This window comes from Pseudonaja textilis, chromosome 3 (genome assembly GCF_049901715.1).
Source record: "Pseudonaja textilis isolate UNSWEBS1 chromosome 3, rPseTex1.2, whole genome shotgun sequence".
In the NCBI taxonomy this organism is placed as follows: Eukaryota; Metazoa; Chordata; class Lepidosauria; order Squamata; family Elapidae; genus Pseudonaja; species Pseudonaja textilis.
In genome coordinates, this window is record NC_141992.1 from 83,266,859 (window position 1) to 83,292,606 (window position 25,748).

General features: G+C 39.8%; 1 protein-coding gene across 1 annotated transcript in view; it reads right to left on the reverse strand.

Annotated features, from left to right (window-relative positions):
- Nucleotides 1-25,337, reverse strand: part of OLFM3 (olfactomedin 3) — a 204,002-nt gene extending 178,665 nt beyond the window's left edge. Inside the window, exon 1 of the mRNA XM_087930267.1 lies at nt 24,796-25,337. Coding sequence (XP_087786393.1) covers nt 24,796-24,864 — 69 coding nt within the window. The 5' untranslated portion in view covers nt 24,865-25,337. The remainder of the gene's footprint in view (nt 1-24,795) is intronic.
- Between the last annotated feature and the right edge of the window lie 411 nt (nt 25,338-25,748).

A 25,748-nucleotide genomic window follows, 5' to 3' on the forward strand; every position in this document is an offset into this window, starting at 1 on the left:
AAAATTTACTTCTGGTTTCCAGCAAAAAACACCCTTCCATAAACAATGAGTTCATTTAACAAGTGCAGTGATTGCTTTACAATAGTAGCATTCACTTTAACAACCGTTTATAAAGTATAAAATTGGGTGCAGTCCTATGATGATCTATTTAACAACTATCATAACGTACGATCATAATTCTGGCCCAATTACAATCAGAAGTCAAGGACTACTTGAAATTTTCTTTGATTCTCTGTTCCTTGTTGTCTTTATTTTATCAAAATATTGCGAAGAGCTTTGGTGAAGTAGATATGTTTTATAGATTTAGTCCTTTCTTGATTCTTTCACCTAAACCTCATTTGTCCAATAAATTCTTATTTCTATTTCACAATCTTTTCCCTAAACTCTTCCTTTTCTGTTTCAATACATTAATGTACAACCCTGCCTGATCCTACATAGAAGTCAAGACTCTCTAATTGTTTCAAACATTTGCAATATATAAGCATTCATTACCCAAATAATCACCAAAAATGTGCATATGTATATGTGCGCATGGTAAGTATTTTATAGTTTTTTCCCCACTACAAAAATCAATTTTTCTGTACCTGGCAAAAAAAATGCTACTGTATCTATCTTGTAATAATTGGCAGCGTTTATGACAAGCTACTGATCTGTGGCTGGACAGTGCATGTTTCAGAAATGATTCTGAAAAAGTTCTTCACATCTTGTACAAACACAATATCCCTCTGGTATTTGTTAAAGCAGCCCCATTTTTTTTTCTGTATGAATCTTAAAAGGGCTGGGCTGTTTAATGAATTGCAGACATACAATATTCATGCAAGGTCTGAAACATTTCCTTTAAATCATTTTTGAGGCACGTACTGCCAAACTGTATAATATCTGCTGAATTCATAACAATTGCTCACCAAACAATAGAGAAATTAGCAAAACAATTTCTTCTATCTATTCCCAATTGGCAAAGATTTTGCTTGCTAGAGACTCTAGCAGCTATCAATCTGAGAAGCAGATTGATCAATCTTTTTCCTCAGAGGTACTCCCAGAACATCAGATTTTAGCTAGCTCAGCCTCAAACAAAGAAAATGATAGGCACTTTTCTTTTTAAAAAGAAAATCAAAGCTAAAATCAAAGACTTTTACCTATTACTTTTACTTTTGACAGATTTCATCTTTTTCAAAGCATGACCTGTACATTGTAGCCAATTATTTAAATATAAGAAATATGATGCAATATGTTTACTTCCAAGGGTAGTTCACAGGAAGAAAAACAGGGAACGTGGTTGGTGGGAGGAGGGAGGAAGACAGCAGGAAAAAACAACAACTCCTTTCCTTTTTTTCTTCTTCTCCTGCTTCTCAGCTCCATTACAAAGCAACAGAAGTCACAGAAAAGTGACCCTCTACTAGTCTTGCTTTGGCAAGAGTAAAGTTGAAACAACAATCATTTTCCAAACGATGTAGAAGTAGTCCTCTACTTAAGACCACAATTGTGACCACACTTTCTGTTGCTAAGTGATGGGGTCACTGAGTGAGTAACAGCCAATTTTATTACCTTTTTTGCCACAATCATTAAGTAAATTCAGCTTAATTTTTCTTGTCAAAAGCTCCCTGAGAAAGTTGCAAATGATGATAAATATGCTCAGTGCCTGAATGTTAATCATGCGGCCACGGGAATGCTGTGATCGGCATAACTGTGAGCACTGGTTGCAAATAATTTTTTTCAGCACCATCAGAATCTTGAACAAGTCAAGAACTACCTGTATTTCCCCTCCCAAGGAGGGAGGAAAGGAGGATGAGGAAGAATCTTTTCATTCAACCTTACCTCAAATCATCCCCCTTTAAAATTTATTCAAGTCAATTGTGTTATTTTCACACAACTGCAGGGTCTATGCGGAACCTTTTTGCTGGTGCCCACGCCTAGCAAAAAAATTAACTTTTCATTATTTTCTTTTCCACATACAAAATGTTTATTCAGAACACACATAAATAATTTATGTTAAATGGTTTAAGTAAATACACAACAAGGCAAATAATTAACCTTAACTGGATATCGCAAACAATTCATTGCTAAATATCACCAAGCTCAGTAAATACTCGTAGCATATCAATTGCTATGACCGATCTCTTTCGGTTGGTTTCAAACAACCCCTCTTACTAAGACTGGCTTCTATTAGTTTATGTGAAGAAAGATTCCCTTTTCTTGCTCCGCACCCCAGACACCTTGAACGTGACTGAAATGTCCTCATGTGCCAAATCTAGGGCTTTGGGACAGGACAGAAAAATAAAATAAATTGTATCATAATACAAGCGACTCATGCAATATTGACTTACTCCCAACAAGGATAAATACACAGATCAATATTAATAAAAATCAGTCTCCAAAGTGGAAAATATCAGCATTACACGCATTTCAAATATATACAGAGTGATACACTATTGAAAAGCTATATTCCATCCCATTATGATGCAGCCTAGGATAAAATGTGAGCTTCGTTTAAAATGTTTGAACGCTTTTTTCCTTTGCTCTAGAGGATTTAAAGGACCACATTTGTTTATTTTATTTATTAAATTTGTTTGCCGCCCATCTCCCTGCAAGGTGACAAGATTTAGATTACAATTATGAAATTAGATCTATTGGTCAGTGTAATGTTTTTGATTTACTGGGATACTTTCTGACTAGAACAAAATGTGTTTGATGATAATATGGCTAGATGGGGACTAATGGGCACTCTTAGAAATTTAGGAGCCAAATTAGCTGCCACGGTGAGCATCAGTTATCAAATTCCCACTTAGCAGAATGCAAACTGGTGAGTTTGTACCTAGTATTCCCTCAAGTCTCCCAGGATGCTAATGCAGCTTGCTTCTGTAATTTGTGAAACAAATGGATAAACTAGGTATTAAATGGCATCTACTATCATTGCCATACATACTATCAATAAAAAATGTGTTTAGGCCGGTGCTTTGTTTTACAGGAAGCTAATGTGCCATAATTTCTTTTGAAGAAATTAAAAATAAGAAAGAGGAGAAGGGAATGCAGTCATTGAGAAAATAACCCCGAGTACACTGATCGATTATCATACTGAGAATCAAAACTGCTCATTCAATACTACATCTTCTTCCAAAGATGCATACTGCTTTTTTAGTTTTTCCTTAGCTTTCAAAAGTTGTTTGTGTTGAAAGCTCTTCTCTGGAATTTGTCTGAGCATGCAGGAGTCTGAAACTGAATAAAAGACAAATTCATGCATGGTGACCTTTTCTCCTTCACCTTCTCATTCTATTTTCTTATTGTTCATTGTAAACTCTACACATCTGTCTGAATGAACAGAAGGAGACCTACGTTTATACTTCAGATGACTCCCCTTTACATCTCTCCCCTACATGTAGAAAGGTAGGAAAAGCACAGACCAAAACATCTTTTCTGCCTCATTTTTCATTGCCATTCAGCAGTCTCTCCTAACTAATCCCTTCTAGATAAGATCCAGAGATTTCAGCTCCAGAACTCCCCATCCATCCCTGTCATCTGAATGCTTTCAGGCACTGAGGGATCCTTGGTGCTCTTTGAACTTGGTTGTTTTCTTGTAGATGTTATCATTGCTAGTGAATGCTAGTAACATCATCCGGACTAGCACTGTTGATATTACCTAGTTTGGTTAATAAAATGTCTGCAAGAAATAGAAAAGATCACCAAGGACTCTCATTTCAACCCTGAGCTACAAATATCTTCCTTTATTGGCATTCAGAGAGTGCTAGATTACCAGCTCTAAAGAAAATTCAAACGGAAAAAAGGAAGTGTGGAAGACTCAGCAATTAGTTATTACCTCTGTGATCTCAGTTTCATATAGAGTCCATCATCTGACAGGCCTTTTTATAAAATTACAGATGGAAAAAAAACTCCCGAATAATTAGAAAAGATAAACTGATTATTATTGAACAAGATAGCTGTCTCAGTCATGGCCCTTCATGACTGATGAGCCCTATAGAGAAACTCCATGTGGCAATTTGAACATAATGAAGGAATGCTCCAGAACAGCAAATTATACTGCATACATGAACATCCTTTAGTGGAAATAACTATAATAAAAGCAAATGATAAAAGATCTGTTTCCAGAGAATTGTTCAAAACTAATACAAATGCCCTATAGCTATTGATGAAATATTAAATAATTGTTTGCTATTAAGGCCTTTTTTATTATTTATGCCAAGAGGAGGGGAACTGGTTTTTAGAAACAAATTCCCACATGCTTTTTGAAAATTAACACATCCATTGCAAAATAATGATGCTAAATGCCCCAAATGAGTCTAGACAGCCATGATTCAAAGAAAAGTCATTACCAAAGACAGTGCTTGAAGGCAAGCCAAGAGCAAGTGTGGATTTGAATGGTTGTCAGAGAGACCTTCCTTTCAAGCATTTTTCTGAAGCGCACCCAAATGTATTTTATGATCTTAAACAAGTAAAAAGAAAAATATCAAGAAAACACATTAATCATTTTTATTATTGTGGATCCAAAACTGAATATTTTCATTTTAATAGAAATTTGCAACCTTGGGTTTGGAAGCAAATCTTTTCTTAAACTTTATCAGGAAACACCAATGATACACCAAAAGTACCTTCATGCCAGCAGATACTTCCAGTAGAGACCCCTAAGGAATTGCCATCCACAAATATTTGGAGCAAAGGTTGGAAATCACTTCCTAAGTAACCATAATTCCCTCTAGCAGAACTGCTCTAGAGCAAACTATTCTTCAAGACTTCAAAAAACATTAGGGATTCTGTCAGACCCTGCTTGGAAAATCCCAGGTTATAGTTGTTAGTGATTGGGGACAAACCCCCAAACAGAATGTGCAGCAGCAGTCAAGCCAGGCAGCCAAATGAGAGAGGAAGGGCCCTAGAGTTTACACACACTGATGACAAACACTGTTTTTGTAGTTCAAATAGTTGTTTAATCCAATTAGAGTTTAAACATTGTCAATCAGTCCATATGTCATTCACAAATATATCCATTCAGTAACTTAGTTCATTCACTAGTTAGTTCTATATCCTTATCTGCTTGTAAAGATATCTTCTCCTCTGATACCTTTCCTTTTGAAGACAACGCTGAGTATTCACAGGATATCAGCACATCAATGAAATAGTCCTTTCATTCAGGTATTCAAACAGTTGTAGCAAACAGTAGCAAACAAACAGTAGCAAGCAGATAAAACAAGCAGAGAGAGAGTTACGTTTCTCTTACTGCCTTTTATTGCCGTTTGTAACCGCACCCTTAATTAGTTAATTACAAGCAGTTTGGTGCTTAAGGCTACAGGTTACAAACACCCAAACCTTGGTTTTATATATTTATTCACCCAAACTTAGTTGGTGTATCAATGTTATACCCAACATTCTCCCCTTTTGGGTGATATAAATATACAATACCCTTACAATCTAAAACCATACTTTACACAACTCTCTTGGTGCTTAATGGCACCTTGGGCTTTAGTAAAGTTATCAGCTAAATTGTCCTCCGACATGCAGTACTCCAGCTGTATCATTTTACTCTTTACAGATTGTCTAACGTTTAAGTACCTTAAATCTGTATGCTTGCTCCTAGTTTTTACTGCAATATTTGTGGCCATTTGAATTGCTGCCTGATTATCTTCATGTACAATTATAGGATAATTTACAGTTAATCCCATGTCATTCATCATCTGCTTATAGATGATTAATTCAGTACATAATAACGACAAACAGGAGAATTCTGCTTCCATAGTAGACAAACTTATATGTTGTTGTCTTATTGACTTCCAACCTATTAATGTCTTACCCAGCATTATGGCTGTTCCTGAAGTCGACTTTCTTGTGTCTCTTTCTGATGCAAAACTAGCATCTGCATAAGCACTCAGTATTAGATCACCTTTTGGTTCTAGATACAGTGCATGGTGTAATGTTCCTTTAAGATACCTTAAAATTCTCTTTAATGCTTTCCAATGACATTGAAGTGGATCATTATTATGTCGTGCCAGTTGATTAACACCATAAGCAATATCTGGCCTTGACCAATTGCTAATGTATGATAAGCTACCAATCAAAGATTGATATATTACCTTATCAAACTTGGGACTTTGAGTATCCATTTTGCAAATATCCTGACTCATTGGAGTCTTTGCAGTCTTACAAAGTTCCATCTTATAATCTATTAGCAATTTAGATATCTTATCCTCCTGAGATATCTTAAAACCTTTCTGTGTTTTCAGTATATTCACACCTAGATATTTCTTTATCTCCCCTAATTGCTTGATTTTTATTTTCTTAGCTAATGATGCTATTATTTTATTGGCTTCATCATTAGTTTCTGTAATCAAAGCAATATCATCTGTGAATAATAGTAATAATGATATTTTCCCATTTGTCTCCCTTTTAAATAGACATGGATCGGCTAAACCAGCTTTAAACCCTATATTGTTTAGTTCCTTTACAATATACTGGTTCCATTCATAGCCTGATTGTTTAAGACCATAGAGGCTCTTTTTAACAACCAATAATCATTATTATTTTCACCTTTAAATCCAATAGGTTTTTTCATGTATACAGTATGTCTTAGTGGAGCGTGCAAGTAAGCAGTTTCTACATCTAGATGGTTGACTATATATTTCTTACTTGCTGCCCACACTAAAGCTGCCCTTAATGTTGCTGCTTTAAGGCTAGGTGCAAATACCTCATCATAGTCATTGGCATTTTGTCTAAAACCTTGGGCTACTAATCGTGCCTTATGGATTAAATTACCATCTTTTTCAGTTTTTATCTTAAAAATCCATTTGCAGCCAATGGGTTTTATATCAACAGGTAATCTCGCATTTTCATATACTTTCATATCCTTTAAGGATTTTAATTCCTTATTCATTGCTGCATACCAACTTTCCTTATCTTTAGTAGGATACATGTTTATTTCATCTACAGTATATGGAACTTTATTAATCTGGCACACTGTGTTAGCCTGGTATCTATCAGGCGGTCTAGATATTTGTGTAGTTCTTCTGGGAATTGCAGGGCTTGTTTGAGGACTTTTTTGAATTACTACCTGTTCATGTTCCTCAGCTTGCTCAGCTATTGGTACTATTTCTTCCTTTATGGGCTCTATCTCTGCCTGTATTTGTCTCTTTACTTTATTCTTAAAGTTACAGGGATAATTAATGGGATTTCTATAGGATTCAATAATTACTTCTTTATTGTTATCCTGTTCTAACTTATCCCATCCTACGTGCTCTAGAAATTGGGCATTGGCACTACATAACACCTTAGATGTGCCTTTCTCCCAAAATCTATATGCCCTATGGTTTGCTTGGTAACCAACGAAGAATAATTGTTTAGCTCTGTGTTGCCCTTTACGCCTGAGTTGTGTAGGATATGCACCCATGCTGGTGCACCAAATGTGTGCAGGTAACTCAGATCAGGCTTCCTGCCATGCCACATGGTGAATGGTATTTCACCAGTAGTTGTATTAACAACGTTGTTCAATATGTTATTAGCACACATTGTGGCCTCCCCACAAAGAATCAGGTAATCCAGAATCAGTTAACATTGTTCTAACCATTGCCTGTAGTGTTTGGCCTCTTCTCTCACTAAATGCGTTGTGTTGTGGTCTGTATGGTGCAGATTTCTTGTGCTCTATTCCAGCTACCTTTAATCTATTCTGGAATTTGCTGTTAACAAATTCCGTACCATTATCTGTCACCAGGGTTATCAGTTGCCGTTTAGTTTTTCTTTCTGCAAATTTTAACCAGTTGAAGAAATGTTGATATGTTTCAGTTTTGCTTTTCATTAGGTAGCAAAACCCATATCTAGAATAATGGTCCATAATGCTCAGTATATATTGAGCACCCCCCCATACTGGGTTTCTTTGGGCCTATAATGTCTGCAAATACTACTTCTAAAGGTTCTTTAGTTTTGAAACCATTTAGCCTATTTGCAGGCAATATTTTACTCTTATCTTCACAGCAGACATTACAATGCAAATATTTATCACAAGGTTTTAACCTTATTCCAACAGATAACTCTACTGTACGTTTTAGCATTTTAAAATTTACATGCCCCAAACGCCTATGCAATAAATGGATACATTCATTATGAGGCTTTATATTGTTAAATACAGTCTGTGCCTCCCCTTTCTTACTATCATGTAATACATACAATGTTCCATTTAAAGCTGCAGTTACCCTTTTGTTATCTTTCTCAATTATGCAATTATTATCCTTAAATGTAATTACATAACCTAGTTTGTCTAATACCCTTACAGAAAGCAAGTTCACCTTTAACTGTGGTACATACAACATTTTTATATCCTGGTTTAAGCATGGACAGTATGCAATACCTTCTCCCTTGGCCTTGAGGTTCCAGCCATTAGCAAGTGATATATGTTGAGAGCTTGTAGACAGTTTTATAAATTTTGTCTTATCTCTCGTGATGCAGTGGGATGCACCACTGTCCACCACCCATAAATCATTCTTCACATCACAGTTGCTAAACGTGGCTAGTTCAAAAGATTTCTTTGGCTTTTTTACATTCTGGTTTTTTTCTTTTCTGCAGAATCTTGCCAAATGTCCTCTGCCTCCACAATTAAAACACTTTTAATTGTGTATGCCGTCGAAGATAAATTCTCTTCTTCCGGGTGCTTTAATTTACTTAGTTGGTTTCTTTCAAGTTTTGAAGATAATTTCTCTTCTTTATTAGGTTTATCTTCTCTCAGCTGGTCACGTTCACACCTTCTTCTGGCTTCTTCTAATAGCCTGCCGGTAATCTTGGTTAATGATAAACTATCTTTTGGCAATACTTCTAAATCAGTCACATAATCATCATAGCTTTGATCTAATGAAGACAGTATGATGTATACTTGTTGCAACTCATTAAATATAAGCTCTTTTTCTTGTAATTCCTGAAAAATGCTCTTCATACAATTTAAATGAGTTAACATGTCTCCATTCTTCTGAAGATGTGTTCGAAATAGTTTGCGTGTAAGATATATATGAGCTCCTACACTGTCCCGAACATATATCTTCCTGAGGTTCTCCCAGCAGTTTGCAGCATTTTCCTCTCCACGGATATGGATAAGTTGCTGGTCAGAGAGAGTCAGTCCTATGATGCATAAAGCCTGCTCATTCTTTCGTTTATAGTCTTGTATCTTTTTGTCATCCTCTTCAACATTAGGATCTAAGTTAGTCACATCTGGTGGGTTTGTTATTATGTCCCACAAACCTTCTCTTCGTAGAAGTAAACTACATTTCATTGACCATGAAACATAGTTCATTCCATCTAGTCTGGATATCTTAGTTTTTCTTCTGAAGACAAAGAAGATGAGAAGAATTAGGAGAGGGGAAAAGAGGAATAAGAGAGAGAAGTAGAAGGAAGAGTACACACTAGGTTTCCACTTTAAAACTGAATACAATATACTAAAGTTTTGATATGTATCACACGATAATGCTGCAGGATCCAATCTGGGACAGTCACCACGACCAACAGTTTTGTCTTTCGAATGATACATTCTGCTAGAGAGAAGTTCCTTGAAGATGGGCTCCAATACGAGTCTGAAAACTTGGAAGACAAAACTGTTGGTCCCAATGACTGACTCAGATTGGATCCTGCAATTAAAGTTTTGGCTTAGTTCTAACCTGAAATCTGGAGGAGAACTGGGGCAACCTTTAAATTGTAATATAGATGATATGAATGGGAAGAGAGGGATTTTTTGAGGACTCCTTGTTGTTTTACTGCTATTGCCAGTTTATGAACTATAGCCGTGATGGCGAACCCATGGCACACGTGCCACAGGTGGCCCGCAGAGCCATTTGTGCCGGGACGCAAGCTGCAGGCAAACTTACCTCATTGTACATGTGCATGCCTCACAGCTGATTTTTGGCCAGTTTGAGACCTTTTTCAGCTCCCAAAGGCTTGAGGAAGGCTTCTACAAGCTTTGTAGCCGAAAACTAGCCCCGTTTCATCACTTCCAGTATTTTTGGAAAAATGGGGCTAGTTTTCAGCCTACAAAGCTTTCAGAAGCCTGCAGAAGCCTTCCTCAAGCCTTTGGGAGACTGAAAAAGGCCTCAAACCAGCCAAAAATCAGCTGTGAGGTGCACTACAGGTAAGGGGGTGGCAGCAGGGGGTGGGGGGATTGCACATGCATGCGTAGGGGGCATGTGGGGCGGGTGCGCATTGCCTTCTGGGTGCTGGCAAGTGGCTGCTCTGCAAATCTCTCCCAAGGATGCCTGGGTGGCCCAAGCGGCTGAAGTGGCCACTCTTCTGGTAGAGTGCGCTGTTAGACCATGGGGTACCGGAAGAGCCACCACTTTGTAGGCTTGTGCGATGCACGTCCTGACCCACCTGCTAATAGTAGGGGAAGAAACTTTGCTCCCCAAGTGAGAAGGTGTAAAGGAGACAAACGTGGCTTCTGTCTTTCTAAAAGGGGAAGTGCGCTTGATGTAAATCTAAGAGCCTTTCTGACATCTAGAGTATGCCACTTGCGCTCTAAGTCATGGTTTGGAAAGGGACAGAAGTCAGATAACACAATGTCTTGGGACCATTGGAACCAAGGGCTAACCTTTGGGATAAAGGAGGGGTCCAGGCGGAGAACAATCCTATCATTGTGAAAGATGCAAAGATCCTGCCTGACAGAAAGGGCGGCCAGTTCTGACATCCTTCTGGCCAAAGTGGTAGAAACGAGGAAAACTACCTTTAGAGTTAGGAATTGGAGAGACACTGTTCTAAGGGGTTCAAAGGGGGGCTTTGTAAGGGCATTAAGAACCGAGTGAAGGTCCCATGAAGGAAATCTGTGCACCACAGGAGAATGTAGGTTGGAAGCACCTTTCAAAAATCTCCTGACCAAGGGGTGATGGGACAAGGAAGGAAGCGAATCCCATGAAAGAACTGAGGAGAGAGCTGCTACCTGGCAACGTAAGGTTTTGGGGGCTAAACCTTTCTCCAAGCCATTCTGAAGGAATCTAAGAACCTCTGCCAACTGGGCTGAGGAAGGAGAGAGACCCTCCTTGAGGCACCATTTGAAGAAAACCCTCCAGGTGGCATCATAGAGGCGCCTCATAGGTTTGCGAGATGCCTGGATGGTGAGGATAACCCCCTCTGGGAGATTAGCCTCCCTTAGCTACTGCCGCTCAAGTGCCACATGGTCAGCTTCAACCACTGGGGCTCCAGATGGATCAGGGCCCCTTGGTGCAGGGAGATGAGATGGGCCGGGATCCTCCAAGGAAAGCCACAGACAGGTTGACCAGGTCCACAAACCAGGGCCTCCTTGGCCAATAGGGTGCCAGGAAAATTAGCTCTGCTCATTCTGCCAACAGCTTCCGTATGACCGCTGGAATGATGGGAAGAGGGGGAAAGGCATAGAGGAGACCCGCAGGCCATTTTCAATGAAGAGCATTGGTCCCCTCCGTTCCCTGGCAAGCAAACCTAGTGAAGAATCTGTTGACTTGGGCATTTTGAGGAGTGGTGAAGAGATCCACCTCCAGAGTTCCGAATCTGAGGGAAAGATCCCTGAATAGGGACGGAGGAATGGACCATTCTGCCTGGTTGACTAAACTCCTGCTCAGCCAGTCGGCTTGGGAATTGTCGACTCCGGAAATGTGATCTACTGAGATCGATAGCAGGTGTTTCTCTGCCCATAACCCCAAACGTTCTGCCTCCCTCATAAGTGCCTTGGATCTCGGTCCCCCATCTGTTGATGTGTGCCTTTGTGGCCATATTGTCCATCAACATGAGAACATGGGAGCCGGTCACTGAAGCTCTGAAATGCTTGAGAGCCAGAGAGATAGCTCTGAGCTCCAACCAATTTATGGGATGGGTGCTGTCTGATCTGGACCAAACCCCTGGAGCTATCTGACCCTCCATATGGGAGCCCCAACTCAGAAGGCTGGCATCTGTGGTGATTACTAGCCTGTCTGGTTCCTTGAATTGGAGCCTCTTCCAGAGGGATGGGGAGAGCCACCAATTGAGGGACCGCCTGGCCTGTTGAGAGAGCAGGACCTTGATTGATGAGTGGCTGGTTCCTGCTCATTGAAAGGGGAGCAGGAGCCACTGGAGCGATCAGGAGTGAAGCCGTGCCCACGGGATGATGCCAATACAGGAGACCATCTTCCCCAGCAATTTGGACAGCAGCGACAGTGGAACAGTCTATTGTTGAATCTGGCTGATGATCTCTGCAAGGCTTTTTCCACAATCTGGAGACAGGAAAACTTTGCAGAAAGTCATATTGATGACTGCTACCAAGTGTAGCAGTTTGGTCGTGGGTGAGAGATGGCTCTTCTTGGTGTTGATGCTTTGGAGGCAAGACAGGGTAATTTGTAAGTCCTGACGGGCCGAGCGGATGGAGGAGGACAGTATCAACATGTCATCCAAGTAGCACTGGATCCTCACTGGAACAGAATGGAGTGAAGCCACCAATGCTGCTAGAATCTTTGTGAAGACCCTTGGAGCCGATGAGAGGCTGAAGGGAAGGGCTTGATACTGGAAGTGGGCATTCTGGTAACAGAAACAGAGAAACTGGCGATGATGAGGCCAGATGGGGATGTGAAGCCTCTGTGAGATCAATGAAAGATAGGTCACCCTCCCGAACGCTCTCTAAGATAGAATGCAGTGTCTGCATTTTAAATCGCCTGTATTTGACAAATTGATTGAGAAATTTTAGGTCAAGGATGGCTCACCACCACGCCCCTAAGGCTTTGGGAACAACAAAAAGACGAGAGTAAAATCCACGTCCCCATTGTAAGGTGGGAACTGGTTGAGTAGCCCTTATGTCAAATAGGTGTTGAATGGCCAAATTCATAAGGGCTCTCTTTGAAGTGTCCCGTGAAACGGGACAAATCAAAAAATTTTCTGGGGGTGACGATAGAAATTCCAATTGTAGCCCTGACCTAACAGTGTTGACCACCCTGGGCCTGTTAGCAAAGGTAGTGGAGGGCCGAAGGCCAGCTGCAGTGGGCGTGAAGGTGGCTTCTGGCCTGATCTGGGAGGCCTGAACTCTGGAGGGAAGAGAGGGGGCATAGGGCCTAGAAGTTTGCTGGAAATATGGATCAGACCTGCCAAAATCCTGAGGTTGTTCCTCAAATGCCTCAGGGGACCAGACCGGGGTGGGTGGTCCAAAGGCTCCATGAACAACTTCCCCTCCCCTGGTGGGGCTTCTCTGGAATCCATGATGTTCGGCTAGCTGGGAAACCTGTTGCAGTTGCCCTCTCATTTGTTGAATAATCATGTTAAATTGTCTCTCTAGAGCTGCATGTCTGCATTTCTCTGCCTTCAACTCAGCCTGAGTTGTCTTCTTAGGGGCTAGAGCCTTAGCTCTGATTTTTGTAGCCACTTCCCTCTGAGCAGTACGTTGTCTGCGTCTTTTCCTTTTAGTGGGTTGGAGGGCCTGTTCCACTGGGGGGGGGGGAAACTCTGCATGAGCACTGTCCTGATCCATTTTAAATAAGCAAAGAATGGCTCTCAAAAGTGCTTAAGGATGGCAGAGGGTGGAATTGGCTCTTTGGAGCCCTGAAAATGGCCACCAGGCCACCTAAAATGGCCACTCACCTCATGTCTGAAGAGACTGCACTCAAAGATGGCCGCTGCTCATTGATGGCTCCAAGAAGTGAATTTCGCTCCTTAGGCTATTGCAAACCCCAAGCGATTAGATCAGCCAGAGAAGGAAGAGGTGCCTCCCACGCGATCAGCTGGCTGGCTCTGTTATCAGTTTGCAGATCAGTTTTACGATCGGACAAACTGCGGCTATGGGGAAGGTCTCAGACGCTTCCCTGCCTGCCTAGCAGCACTTGCGAAATTGTTTATCCCAACATTGCAGGAGAACGGGGCCCTACTCTCCTGAAGTTGCAGCTGCCCAGATCCCCGGGAGCTGATTGAAGCAAGGATAGCTTCTGTAGAAAATCGCTGAATAAAGCTAACGCTTTCAGAGACACAGCTTGTGACTTAAAGAAGCTGAGTCAAAGCTGGGGATTCTCCCAGGGCTGGCTTTATATATATATATAAGAACAGACCCAGCTTAATGATGTCATAAGAAGGAGTCTACCCATCCTGGGCTCTCGCTGCAGCATGGAGGAGAAATGTCCTTTTCCCCAGATTTCTGGATTGCCTCCCTGAACTCATGCAGCTTTGGAGATACATTACCCCATATCAACTCCAATGTTATTGCTTTATGCATTTTTAACTGCATTTTAATGGTGTAGTTTATAAACATAATTATTATTACCAAGATTATTGACAGCCTGAGTTACTATAAGTCAGTTTCCCACATGATAGGAATTGTGCAAATAGTAAGCATCAATGAAAGCAAATAACAAAACTGAAAAGCCTATTTAAGACTACGATGTTATAAAAAAAAGGTCAAGTCAAATATTTAGGATCCAGAATATTTACTACTGATTAGGTTGGAAATAAAACTGGTCACCAGTGTGGCTCAGAGTTAATGTAATTTCGGAGGTCTAATTAATAACCACTGCAAGATAACTGGACATTCAGTGTAGCTTCCAAGTAACCTTCCCAGGAAGAATCATATTATTATAATTCAACAAGAAAGTTTAGAATTATAGATAACAAGCCAAATCCATTTTCACCTGGCTTGCCAAACGAAGCCCTGCCCAGATCTTGGGGTGCAAGATAATTACAATTAATGAACGATAAATGTTTAGAACAAGGGTTTTTCAGGATCCTGTGCTGAAAACAAATCCTGAGAAGTCCTGAAGGAGGGGAGCTTTCGATGTCACCTGACACTTTGATTCATATTGTCAAAATGTTCTCATGTGGCACTTCCATTAAAGCAAGAATGTGCCCAAGACCATTTTTGCCCATGAACTGATGAAGGAAGAAGGGAGAGAAGGAGAAGGAACAGCAGCACACATTAGATTTCCATTTCAAAACTGACACGCCTTCTCCCTTTTAGATTAGGTTTAGAGACTAAGGAATAAAAATATTTTTATTTTTCCTTAATCCATTACAGGAAATTTCTTTTTCTACCTCAGTCCTTGAAGAAACTTTTTGATGGAACCCATTCAAATATTCAAAAATCCTTAGTGGTCTGTGGAACCTAATTAGAAAAATTCCACTTTATAGCAGCTTGATTTTTCCTCTGAAGACAGAAAAGAGGAGACAATTAGGAGGAAAAAGAGAAAGAAGGGAGAGAAGGAGAAGGAACAGCAGCACACATTAGATTTCCATTTCAAAGCTGAATATAGTAGTTCTATCCTGAAATCAAATACAATACATTCTGCACTTGTTTTCCTCCTTAATAAAAAATAATTCAAAGGAACAATTACTCTGAAAACGGTCTGAAATATCAAAAGTGAAATTTTCAAGTTTAATCTTGTTTTACTAATGTCTGAAAGTGATCACTTGGTGGCCATCCAAATATCTTTCAGGAACAAAGCACTCTTTTCTCTCCAGACATATATCTCTATCACAACACTGATAACCTTTTCTGACATCTTGCTTGGCTGTCTCGGGAGAAACAAAATAGGCACAAAGGCTGAATTATATTCATGCTGCTTCTAGTGACCCTTCAGGACCATGGGGCAGAAGCTTAAAATACAACTTTTGATACTAGTTTAAAGTGTAGTGAATACACACAAAATTCTACGGTATATGACTGGATTAATTCATTGGCACAGAGGCATAGGATTCATTCCTATATAGTTTCTATCCCAATCTTTTTAGCAGTGTACAAATGAAAAGATCCTCTCTCTATATGGCACATGATTTGACAGCTACTTAATCCATATTAATAACAAAGAAAATTGCCTTATACTTTATGAGTTTATTGGCTCAGTTAGCTCAGTATTATATACTCAGATACATTGGGTCAACCAGTAGAATTTCCAGCAAGCATAATCTGTAGAGCACCAAGTTGGAGAAGACTGATTTACACAAATAAATAGTGGTTCTCCAGGATGTCAGACATAGGTTATTCCTAGCCTAATCTGCAGATTTAGGAAAGACTTTCCCCATTTTTCTCTCTATAGATTACAATATATTCCTTAACTTTTTATAAAAGACATGATGGTGAACAATTTCCTTGAAAAGTCATATGGGAGGATCAAGGCAAACTGTGGCTGACCCTGGTCACAGCAAAAACTTTTACATTTAGTTTTTAAAATGTATTATGAACAGGGCACAAGGCAAGCAATTGAATACAAGCATGATTTATATATATGTGTTCTTAAGTTTTCACGAGTACTTACATGTATGGTATTCAGCTTTGTTCGTGTATTTTCCCGTCATTATAATTATGCTTTTAAAGTTTTATTCTGCCGAAACGTTGCTACAACTTTAAAAGCACAACTATAATGACGTGGGAAAATACCCGAACAAAGCTGAATTTATATATATATATATATATATATATATATATATATATATATATATATATATATATATATTGTGTGTGTGTGTGTGTGTGTGTGTGTGTGTGTGTGTGTGTGTGTGTGTGTGTGTATGTATATGTATATGTGTATATATTCTTTTTGTAGTTTTGCTTTAAATGAGCTTTATAATGCTTACCAAATAAAATGATAGCAAAACCACACTTCCTTTCATTCCTGAATTTATGAGTGTGTATCTGTAACTGAGAATAAAATACAAACTCCACATAATCAAAGAATGGAGACGTGAAGTGGAGCAGATTACACACTTGTTGGCATACCCAGGTTATTAGAAGAGAAACATTTCCACTGAATTAGCTAAAGTATGATGACGGCTTCAAATTATCTAATCAGTATTTGTTTAGAAAATCACACAACAACAAGAACAAAGCATTTTTAACATGTTCAAAGTGGGAAGGACGTGTCCTCAGCCTTTTGTATTAGCAGAAGATACTTTTATCATTTATGTTGTCCTATTTAAATAATTCAATAGCTGCTATGAATGTAATTTTCTTACAAGAGAAGGGAAGTAATTTTGAAAAACTGCCTAAGACAAAATTAAGCTTATTTTATCTGGAAGTTACATATTACCTCATGCCTCTCTATACTCAATCCCAGAATAAAGCACAAAATATTTAGTACCAATGGAGCCATCATGGCTTCTCCAACACCCAATCATAGAAGTCAGTGAGCCAAATGAAGTAATACATCCTTCAACAAACTTTGGTTAAGTCAATCTGCCTTTCTTTTACTGCTTTTCTAAAAGAATCAAGAATGTGTTTTAAAGTATGGTATTTTAGTTGTTATATATCATTCAGTGAAAGACAAAATTAAATGGTACATATTTTTTACAATCACGTTTTTTACAATCAAGAACATTGTACAATTGTCTGGTCTCAATAATTACAAACCAAAAATCAGTAGGAAATGCCAACTGCTTCTAAAAGCTGAGACTTGAGCTATTATTTTGCCAATATGGGACTATTTGGAAGGGTGGGGGGGAAGCCTAGTTGTTAGTCAACTGTTTCAAGTTCTGTCACAAATTTCACAGGGTGAATATTAAGTTTAATTCAAAGCTACTACATCTACCTCAAAATAGTTAAACAAATCAGCTTAGTTAATTAGACCTGTTAAGTTCTAAATAAGTCTGATTGAGATGTTTCATGGAAACCTACTTGACTGCATTTCGCTGTGTGCAAAACTTAATATTCAGGAAATATTTGGGAAGCACCAGAATGTCTCTTTTTCTTCTAAAATTATGGAAAATGCACTCGTCCTGATGCTGGTCTATTAATTTTCCAAATGTAACACCTTTAGAAACAAAATTTCAAGGCCAGACTATGTAATATTGTAAATCTTTCAGTTCTGCAACACATTCTATTTTTGAAAATCTATTACATTATGCCCATAATTGTTGGATTGAATTGGGATGGTCTTGGGACAAAAAAAAAGGCTGAGTGTTATCTAAAACACCCCATTTTCAATGTGCTTTAATTCAGTCAACTTCTATCCCAATTACAAGGTATGAAAAATGTTGAAGCATCCCATCCAGTTCTGACCTCACTGAAATAATTCCAACACTTTATTCTGAATTTGTAGGAAGTATTCCAAGCTTTAAAAATAGGCACGCCAACTGTAAAATGCAAGTCAAAATTGACCTGTTCTTATGACAGAACATTTTCAGGAGTGCTACTTCAGCCTCTGTTGCTCACTTTGATTGCACAACACAAACATCAGGATTGTGCAGCATTCTTGGGACAAACTGCCACTCCTGGCTTTAACCTAGGAAACTCAAGGGTCATATTTTGAAAAGACACAGCTCCAAAAATAACCATGAGTTAGATGGGTGAAAAAAACTAAACTCGATATAATTTAAATTGATCTCAAACTTAAATTCATGAAGCCATAGTTGGTAATCCAGTTACAAACTATACAATTCCTAAAAAAGACAACTACAATATAGAATCCTGCCACTTGGAAAAATTCCAAAACTGATTATGTCCCAGTCATAATTGTGCAAAACAGGCTAATATCTAATCTGCTCCCTAGAAAAAAAGGAAGCAAGTTCCTTACAGATTCATGGAATTAGCCTCCCAATGAAGTAATTGGGGAAAAAAGTCTTGCAAGCTTCTGATTGTGCAATGTGCCCTTTCATCTGAATGGAATCTTTATAGAGATCACACCTGGACCATAGAAAATAGATTAATATTGAATCAGACCAGTGGGTCCACTTAGTCTAATAGTACTAGTGACATTGACTGTTATTGGCTCTTTAGGGATTCAGACAGGAATCTTTCTAGCCTATCCAGCAGGACCAAACCTGACCCAGATGTTTTCTAAATCTTTAGGTTCAAGCTAGTGTCAACTCCTTCTGCTTCGCTGCAGTGATGCTCTGCGTGTGATTGAGCGATGGCTTACCTTGCGAGATCAACCAACCTATTGAACACAGAACATCAAGGTCAGCTGAGGCACCTCTATACTTTCCAGAAAATAGCACAGAGATGCCATCTAGCAGTCACACTGGGGAATTTCCAGATTTTTAGCATTTCTTCTATCGGAAATATCACTCCATAATATTCAGTACATAACGTTATGTTTCTCATTATAATCTTTTGATTCCAGTTTGTAGTTTTGCTAAGACAGGGGCATCAAACTAATGGCCCATGGGTCAGATGTGTCATGCACTGGCCACACCCATACCAATTTTAGCAAAGGGGGAGGGGAGTCGCAATATGTCACGTGACGATGCTGTGATGATGCAAGTTTGGCACTCCTGGCCTAAGATCTCAGCAATACCCAGAGAACTAGATAATGTCCCTGATTTGTATCATTAGAGTGAAAAACAATATTTTCATGGTAGTCAAAGAAACAGAAATTCCTCTCAGAGTTAATACATGCTATACTTTAGCCAAAGTACTAAAATAAGTCTTCAATGCATTTGCCACATTTAAGACTTGTTAAAAAAAATGGAGGTACTTCTTCATTAATAGCTAATTAAATGCAACCCATGCAATGCTTTGAAGAAAATAGGGAAAATTTAAACCAAGCTTGAAGTGAAATCCTGTAAAAAATAAATTAATAAAAACTGATTTCTGTGTCAGTGGATCTTAATCATAGCAATATACAAATATTGTGTCAGAGTTAACCATAGTGGATCTAAATGCACTTAAGTATTTCTGTGACTGCACTTTCTGAATCTCTAGAACATGTCTAAACATTACAAAAATCCATATGAGATTTCTTGATTTGTTTAAAAAAATGACTTGTAGGATACATCTTAAAAAGTACTTTTGGTCAACCTGCCTGTGTAGTTAAATACTTTAAGCAAGTCATATTCACTGGAGATAAACAGAAGTTTATCAGATAGCATGAGTCTCTGACAATTTATTTTCCATATTACTGTAAGAAGTTCCTAAATAGGGTCTTGTATTATTATTTTTTTAAAGTAGACTTTAAAAAAAAATACAAGGCCTTAAGTCTCCACTGTGAGTATATACATTTTATATACATATATACGTACGTACATACATACATACATACATACATACACACACACACATAGAGAGAGAGAGAGAGAGGAGCTGCAGTGGTTAGAATGCAGTACTGCAAGCTACTTCTGCTGGTGCTGGCTGCCCTATTTGGCAGTTCGAATCTCACCAGGCTCAAGCCTTCCTTCCTTCCAAGGTCGGTAAAATGTGGACCCATATTGTTGGGGGCAATAGGCTGACTCTGTAAACTACTTAGGGCTATAAAGCACTGTAAAGCGGTATATAAGTCTTAAGTGCTATTGCTATTTTCTACACATGGAAGTAAGGGTCGGTTTAATGTACTGGTTAAAGGTTAAAGAAATTGGGTGACTATGAGTTCTACTCCTATTTTTGGTTCAAAGCCAGCTGAATGACTTTAGGCTACTCACTCTCAGCCTTAAGAAGAAGGCAAAACAACTCCTGAAAAGCGCGGGTAAGAAAACTGCCTGGAATTGTCTCTGTAGCCTCCTAGGGCTCAGAACTCACTCAAAGACAAAAAATAAGTAAACCTAAACTACACAATTTGTGAAATGAATGAAATTCAGTACTTCTGAGAAATTAAGAGAATTTTGCTTGAGGCTGTTTCTAATTTTGTTGTAGGGGTTCTCTGCCTAGGTTTAGAAAATACCAGGAGGCTTTAGTTAATGTGAAATCATTGGATGAAGTGACACTTCTTTTTAAAGTTGTTTTCTTCCACCTTTCTGTTCAGGAGGGTCCCTAAGGTGGCTTACATAATACAGCTCACTATGGTAACATTGAGATTGCTTTTAACCCCTTTTGTAATGTTAAAATAGTGTTCCAATATTCTCTGATGTGCCACAATATTCTCTAATGTGCCATGTACAGAGTGAAAGGTCACTGCTGACATATATAATCTCTCCATATAATAAAAAAGCACAATCTCAAATGCCTGTAGCAGGAAAAAAAAACACTTATCCCTGTTTTTCATCCTTGCTCATTTACATAGCTCCCCGCATAACATATGTGAATTCTTTCCTGTCACTATGAACTTAAATATTTCAGAGCTAAACTAAGCAACAAAAGTATAATATAGTACTGGAAGTTGGAAAGCAGCTGGTTTTATTTATTTATTTTGTCAACTTCCTGCCTCTTGACACTGGCTTGCTGTTTTTTTATCCCCTCTGTTTTTACTACCTGTGGAACAAAAATAGGAATATAATTCTCTTTTACGTATGCATGGAAATGTATGGGAATTAGGCCGTTCTGAGCAGAAAAGAATGGCCCTTCTCTTCCCTCTACCGAAACTCATAGTTTGGTAGAATAAGATGTTTGGCATATAAGACATGCCAGGAAGGATTATTTTGGGGAGTTTCCAAGTAGGACCATGATGTTAGCTGCCTGCTTATGACCATTGGAGAGCCACTGCCAGTAAGAGCTAATAATAGGTGCTAGGTGATCCAAGAGAATATTCTATGTTTATATGGATAATTTTCATTAGAAGATTATCAAGTCACCTGGCATTTTTTTCTGGCTTTCCAATCTGTTGCTGTTGCTGTCTAGAAATGGTAGATTTCAAATCACATTGTTTCCAACATCTAGTCAGGAAGGATGGGAAATATGGCTGGAGAAGGCTGGTCTAGTCTACACTTAGGTTTGGCTGAGGAAAAATTCTATTTGGCTTCAAACTCAAATTCATTTCTCTTCAAAACTGATTGGGCCATGTATGCTGCCTTCCCATTTGGCTTCATGCTTCCTTTCTTCCTCCCTCTTTTACATAAGGGTATGAAAATATTTACGTCTAAGAAATGTCCAGACCATTTTGTTTGTTTGACAAAGAGGGTGAAAATCACATGAATTTATGCCACAAGAACTGTAATCATTTTAAAGTTTGATTAGATTATTATAATAGATCAGGAGTGCCAAATGTATGGCTTGTGCGCTAGAGATAGCGTGCCAGCACTGCTACCTCTACCAGTAACCCTGTAGCCCCCTAGAAGTAGCCCCCTCTCAATATGGTTCATTTTATTTTCATTTCTTGAAATTTGGAAGAGAGTTAAGAGAGCTTAAATCTTGCAGAATTTAAAGCTAAAGGAACCTAAAACAATGAGGTCCAGATCCATCTAGTTTTGACTGTGGCCTTTAATATGCTGTACAAAGCTTTCAAGCGCAAGGAAACTGTGCTAATCTTGAATAAATTAACACAACCTAACTTTATGATAATTCCATATGAACTACAGGTGGTCCTCGACTTATGACCACAACTGAGCCCAAAAATTTCTGTTGTTAAGTGAGATATTTATTAAGAGAGTTTTGACCCATTTAGGACCTGTCTTGCCACAGTTGTTAAGTGAATCACTGCAGTTGTAAAGTTAGTAACCCGGTTCTTAAATGAATCTGGTTTCCCCATTGACTTTGTCAGAAAGTCATAAAAGGTGATCATATGAACCCAGAACATGGCAACTGTCATAAATATGAGTCGGTTGCCAAACATCTGAATTTTAATCACATGACCATGAGGACGCTGTAAACATTGTAATTTGGAAAAATTGTCTTAGTCACTTTTTTCAGTGCTGTTGTAACTTTGAACAGTCATTAAATGAACTATTTGTAAGCCAAGGACTACTTGTACTGTAATCCTGTAATGAATTATTTCATTATTTACTACCATTTATGAAAGCAACTTTAAAAAAATTTGAGAGATCTTTTCAAAAAAAAATTTGTGAGTCAGAAAAAAATGTTAATAACAACCAATTTTACTGACCATATCATTGAGGCCACTTAACTCAACATGTCACTGCTTTTTTAAGGGAGTTTCTAAATTGGCGTTCTTTGAAGTATTGTGGCATCTTGCTATAAAATGCATCAAACATCAAGAGGTCTGTAGCCTAAGGATCAATGCATTAAGTGAGTTGGGATGGAAATTCACCTTGTTTTCCTTCTGCCTCTAGGTACTTGGTTGGGAAGGACAACAGAATTCCCTGTTGTAGATAAAAAGATTCTCAGATCCTGGCAATCACAGCACAAGCAACTGAGACATGCATATACAACTCTTGTCCACACAGTGGCTCAGATTATCTCTCTGATGCTCAGCAAAGCTTAAGCCATCCTCTACCTCATTTCCTTATTTTTAATCAGTGTTCAGCTTTGCTTTAAGTGGAGAAGTCCCAAAACCCAGATAGGGTATGGCCAACGTTATTTTAAGCTTCTTTCCTTTTCAATCTGAACAGAAGGCGCGACTGTCTTTTATGAAACTCGTCCTGATAAATTGCAGTCAAATAATAAGTCTACCCGAACATGGAATCAGCAGAGCTGCAGGTACACATTTTCTAAATAATGGCCTGTACTATATTTATAATGTGTGATTTCCCATTTGCTCTCTCCTTACTACATCGTGATTTCCAGAAAAACTGCTTTCAACTTAGAGCTCAATTGCCAGCTTAAAGTCTATGTTTTCAGTCTGAACAATTCCGACATCTCTTGAGATGTAAAACATGCTCTTCTTTGCATGTCAAATACCTTTAAAATACATGTTGGCACCCACCCTGTGCCAATGCTGAAGACCTGTACTTGTTATTTTTTCCAAGTGTTATATATAACTAAAATGCAAATTGTTCACTAAAACTTTGAGGTTTATGCCAAACAGTAGTACATGGTTCAGGAATAATATTGGGCCTACCATGGTTCAGTAATCTCTTCCCCATACATTTGGATGGGACCTTTTTTCAGAAGTTGAATGAATGATGGTCAGATAGTCAAATTAAATTGCGCAAAACCATTCTTATTGGTTTCTAAAAGCATACATCATGCCAGGCGCAGCAAATCATTTTTAAATGTACAAATTCATTTAAAAAAAAAAAAAAAATCACCCGAACTCTTCTGCAACCTGCAAGGAACAGTAAATTACGTAGGACCGCCCCCCCTTTTTTTTCTGTGATAAAAAGGCACATGTTTGTTTTTTTTTAAATTCATCAGCTGCTCCTATTTTTGGAGTATTTTATGCATTTTCTGATGGCTATAAATAAACCAGCCTTCACCAGTCACTTGGCTATCCTGGTGTCCATTCTAGTTAGCACCAGGGACAACTTCCAGAGTCTAACAGTGGGGGTGGCATTATCCCAAAGGGGGAACCCATTGCACCCTATTGCTCATTTCCAACCTTCATTGGTTTAATTTCTCAATAAATCTGCCGCCCCACAAAACAAACTTGTATTTATAAATTTGGGGAAAGTCCATCTATCTTTAAAAGGGGGGGGGAATCTGGTTAGTTTTGTTGCAACGAAACTGATTTGGTTTTGTTGCGATTTCTTTTACGGAGGAAAAATAATTGGGGGGGGGGAGAAATAAGTGAACGCCACAGTAGTTCCAGCTGTTGGAGAAGATAAGCTGCAGAATCCTCGTGTTGCTCACCTCCCTGGTCCCTTTCCAACATTACGTGCAAACACACACACGCGCATATATACATATATACATATATATATGCATACATACACACACACACACACACACACACACACACGCGTTAAGTACGTCGTGCTGAAAAACAATAAAGCAGGTGGGTTCGAGGCATGTTGAACACATTTCTGGCGAAAACTACAAGATCTTAGCGGATCCGATGGCACTCAAATATATAAAATGCAACGAAAGATCTGCCGCCGCCGCCGCCGCCGCGTCCCATTCCTTTCTCAAAAACTACCCCACGTCCAAAGCACACACCAGACACCAAGAGATCCGCATTGCTCCTTCCTTCCATCAAAACCAACCGGGCTGGCGGTGGTTGGGGGAGGGAGGGCAGACCGAAAACAACAACAACTTGCAGAGGAGCCCTATTTCAAAGTAGTAGTAGTAGCGCCCGAGGTAGCCTGGCACCTCGGGTGGAGAAAGAGCAAGAGGACCGAAAGGAGGTTGGTAGGAGTGGAAGAAGCTTGCTCTCCTACCTTGGATGGATCCAGCCCAGCCAAAAGAGCCAAAAGCAAAAGGTTGAGAATCCGGGCGGAAGGCTGCATGCTGCTCCCGGGGATGCTCGGCGACCGCTGCTCCTCTTCTTCTTTTTCTTCTTCTTCTTCCTCTCCTCCTCCTCCTCCTTTGGACTCTCCTTCATTCAGTCACTGCAGGGACCCCTGTAGTCAGTCACACTTTCTGCACGCCCGCCCGCCCGCCCGCCTGCCACAGCCAGAATGCTGGGAGCGGCGGCGGCGGCAGCGGCAGCTCGAGGGGCGCTCATTCATTCCGCAGGCATCCTTCTGAGGCGAAGGGGCGGTGGGGGGCAGAGCACCCAGTCCAAAGAAGCCAGAGGGTGGGGAGGAAGAGAGAGGCAGGCGGGAGGAAAGGAGGGTGGGTGGGTGGGTGGGCTGGCCGCCGGCGCACGCCCCGCAGGTGCCGCCGGCTCCCTTTCTCCGTCAGCAGCCCGCCCGCCCCGAAGAAAAGTTTGCGCGTCGGACCCAAGAGAAGCGCCAGACAAGGCTGCGCTTTGGCCAGCGCGGATGTGACATCACCGCCGCTCTGGGGAGGGAAAAGGAGGGGGGGGACCGATAGGCGGGATGGCGGGGCGGGGGGGAGATGGCTCTCTGGGGAAGGTTAATAAGTCGCGAGAGACCGCGGGGAAGGAGAGACTAGGCTCGCTCTCTGGTGGGAGTGGGAGGTGGGGGGAGGACCACGCAGCCGAGGGATTTCCCGCGCTTCTGGCTGCCCGATTTCTTTTGGGAGCCCCGCAGCACGACGATAGGGGGTCGCGGAGTTGAGAGATGGGGAACCCTACAGGGAAAGATTTGCCCCTCTCTCACTGACGCGCTCTTTCGACCACACGCAGATCACAGATATATACATATATATAAAAAATCACTATACTGGAAAGCCGGGGCTGTTCCAAAGGAAAGCGGGTGTGGCGGGG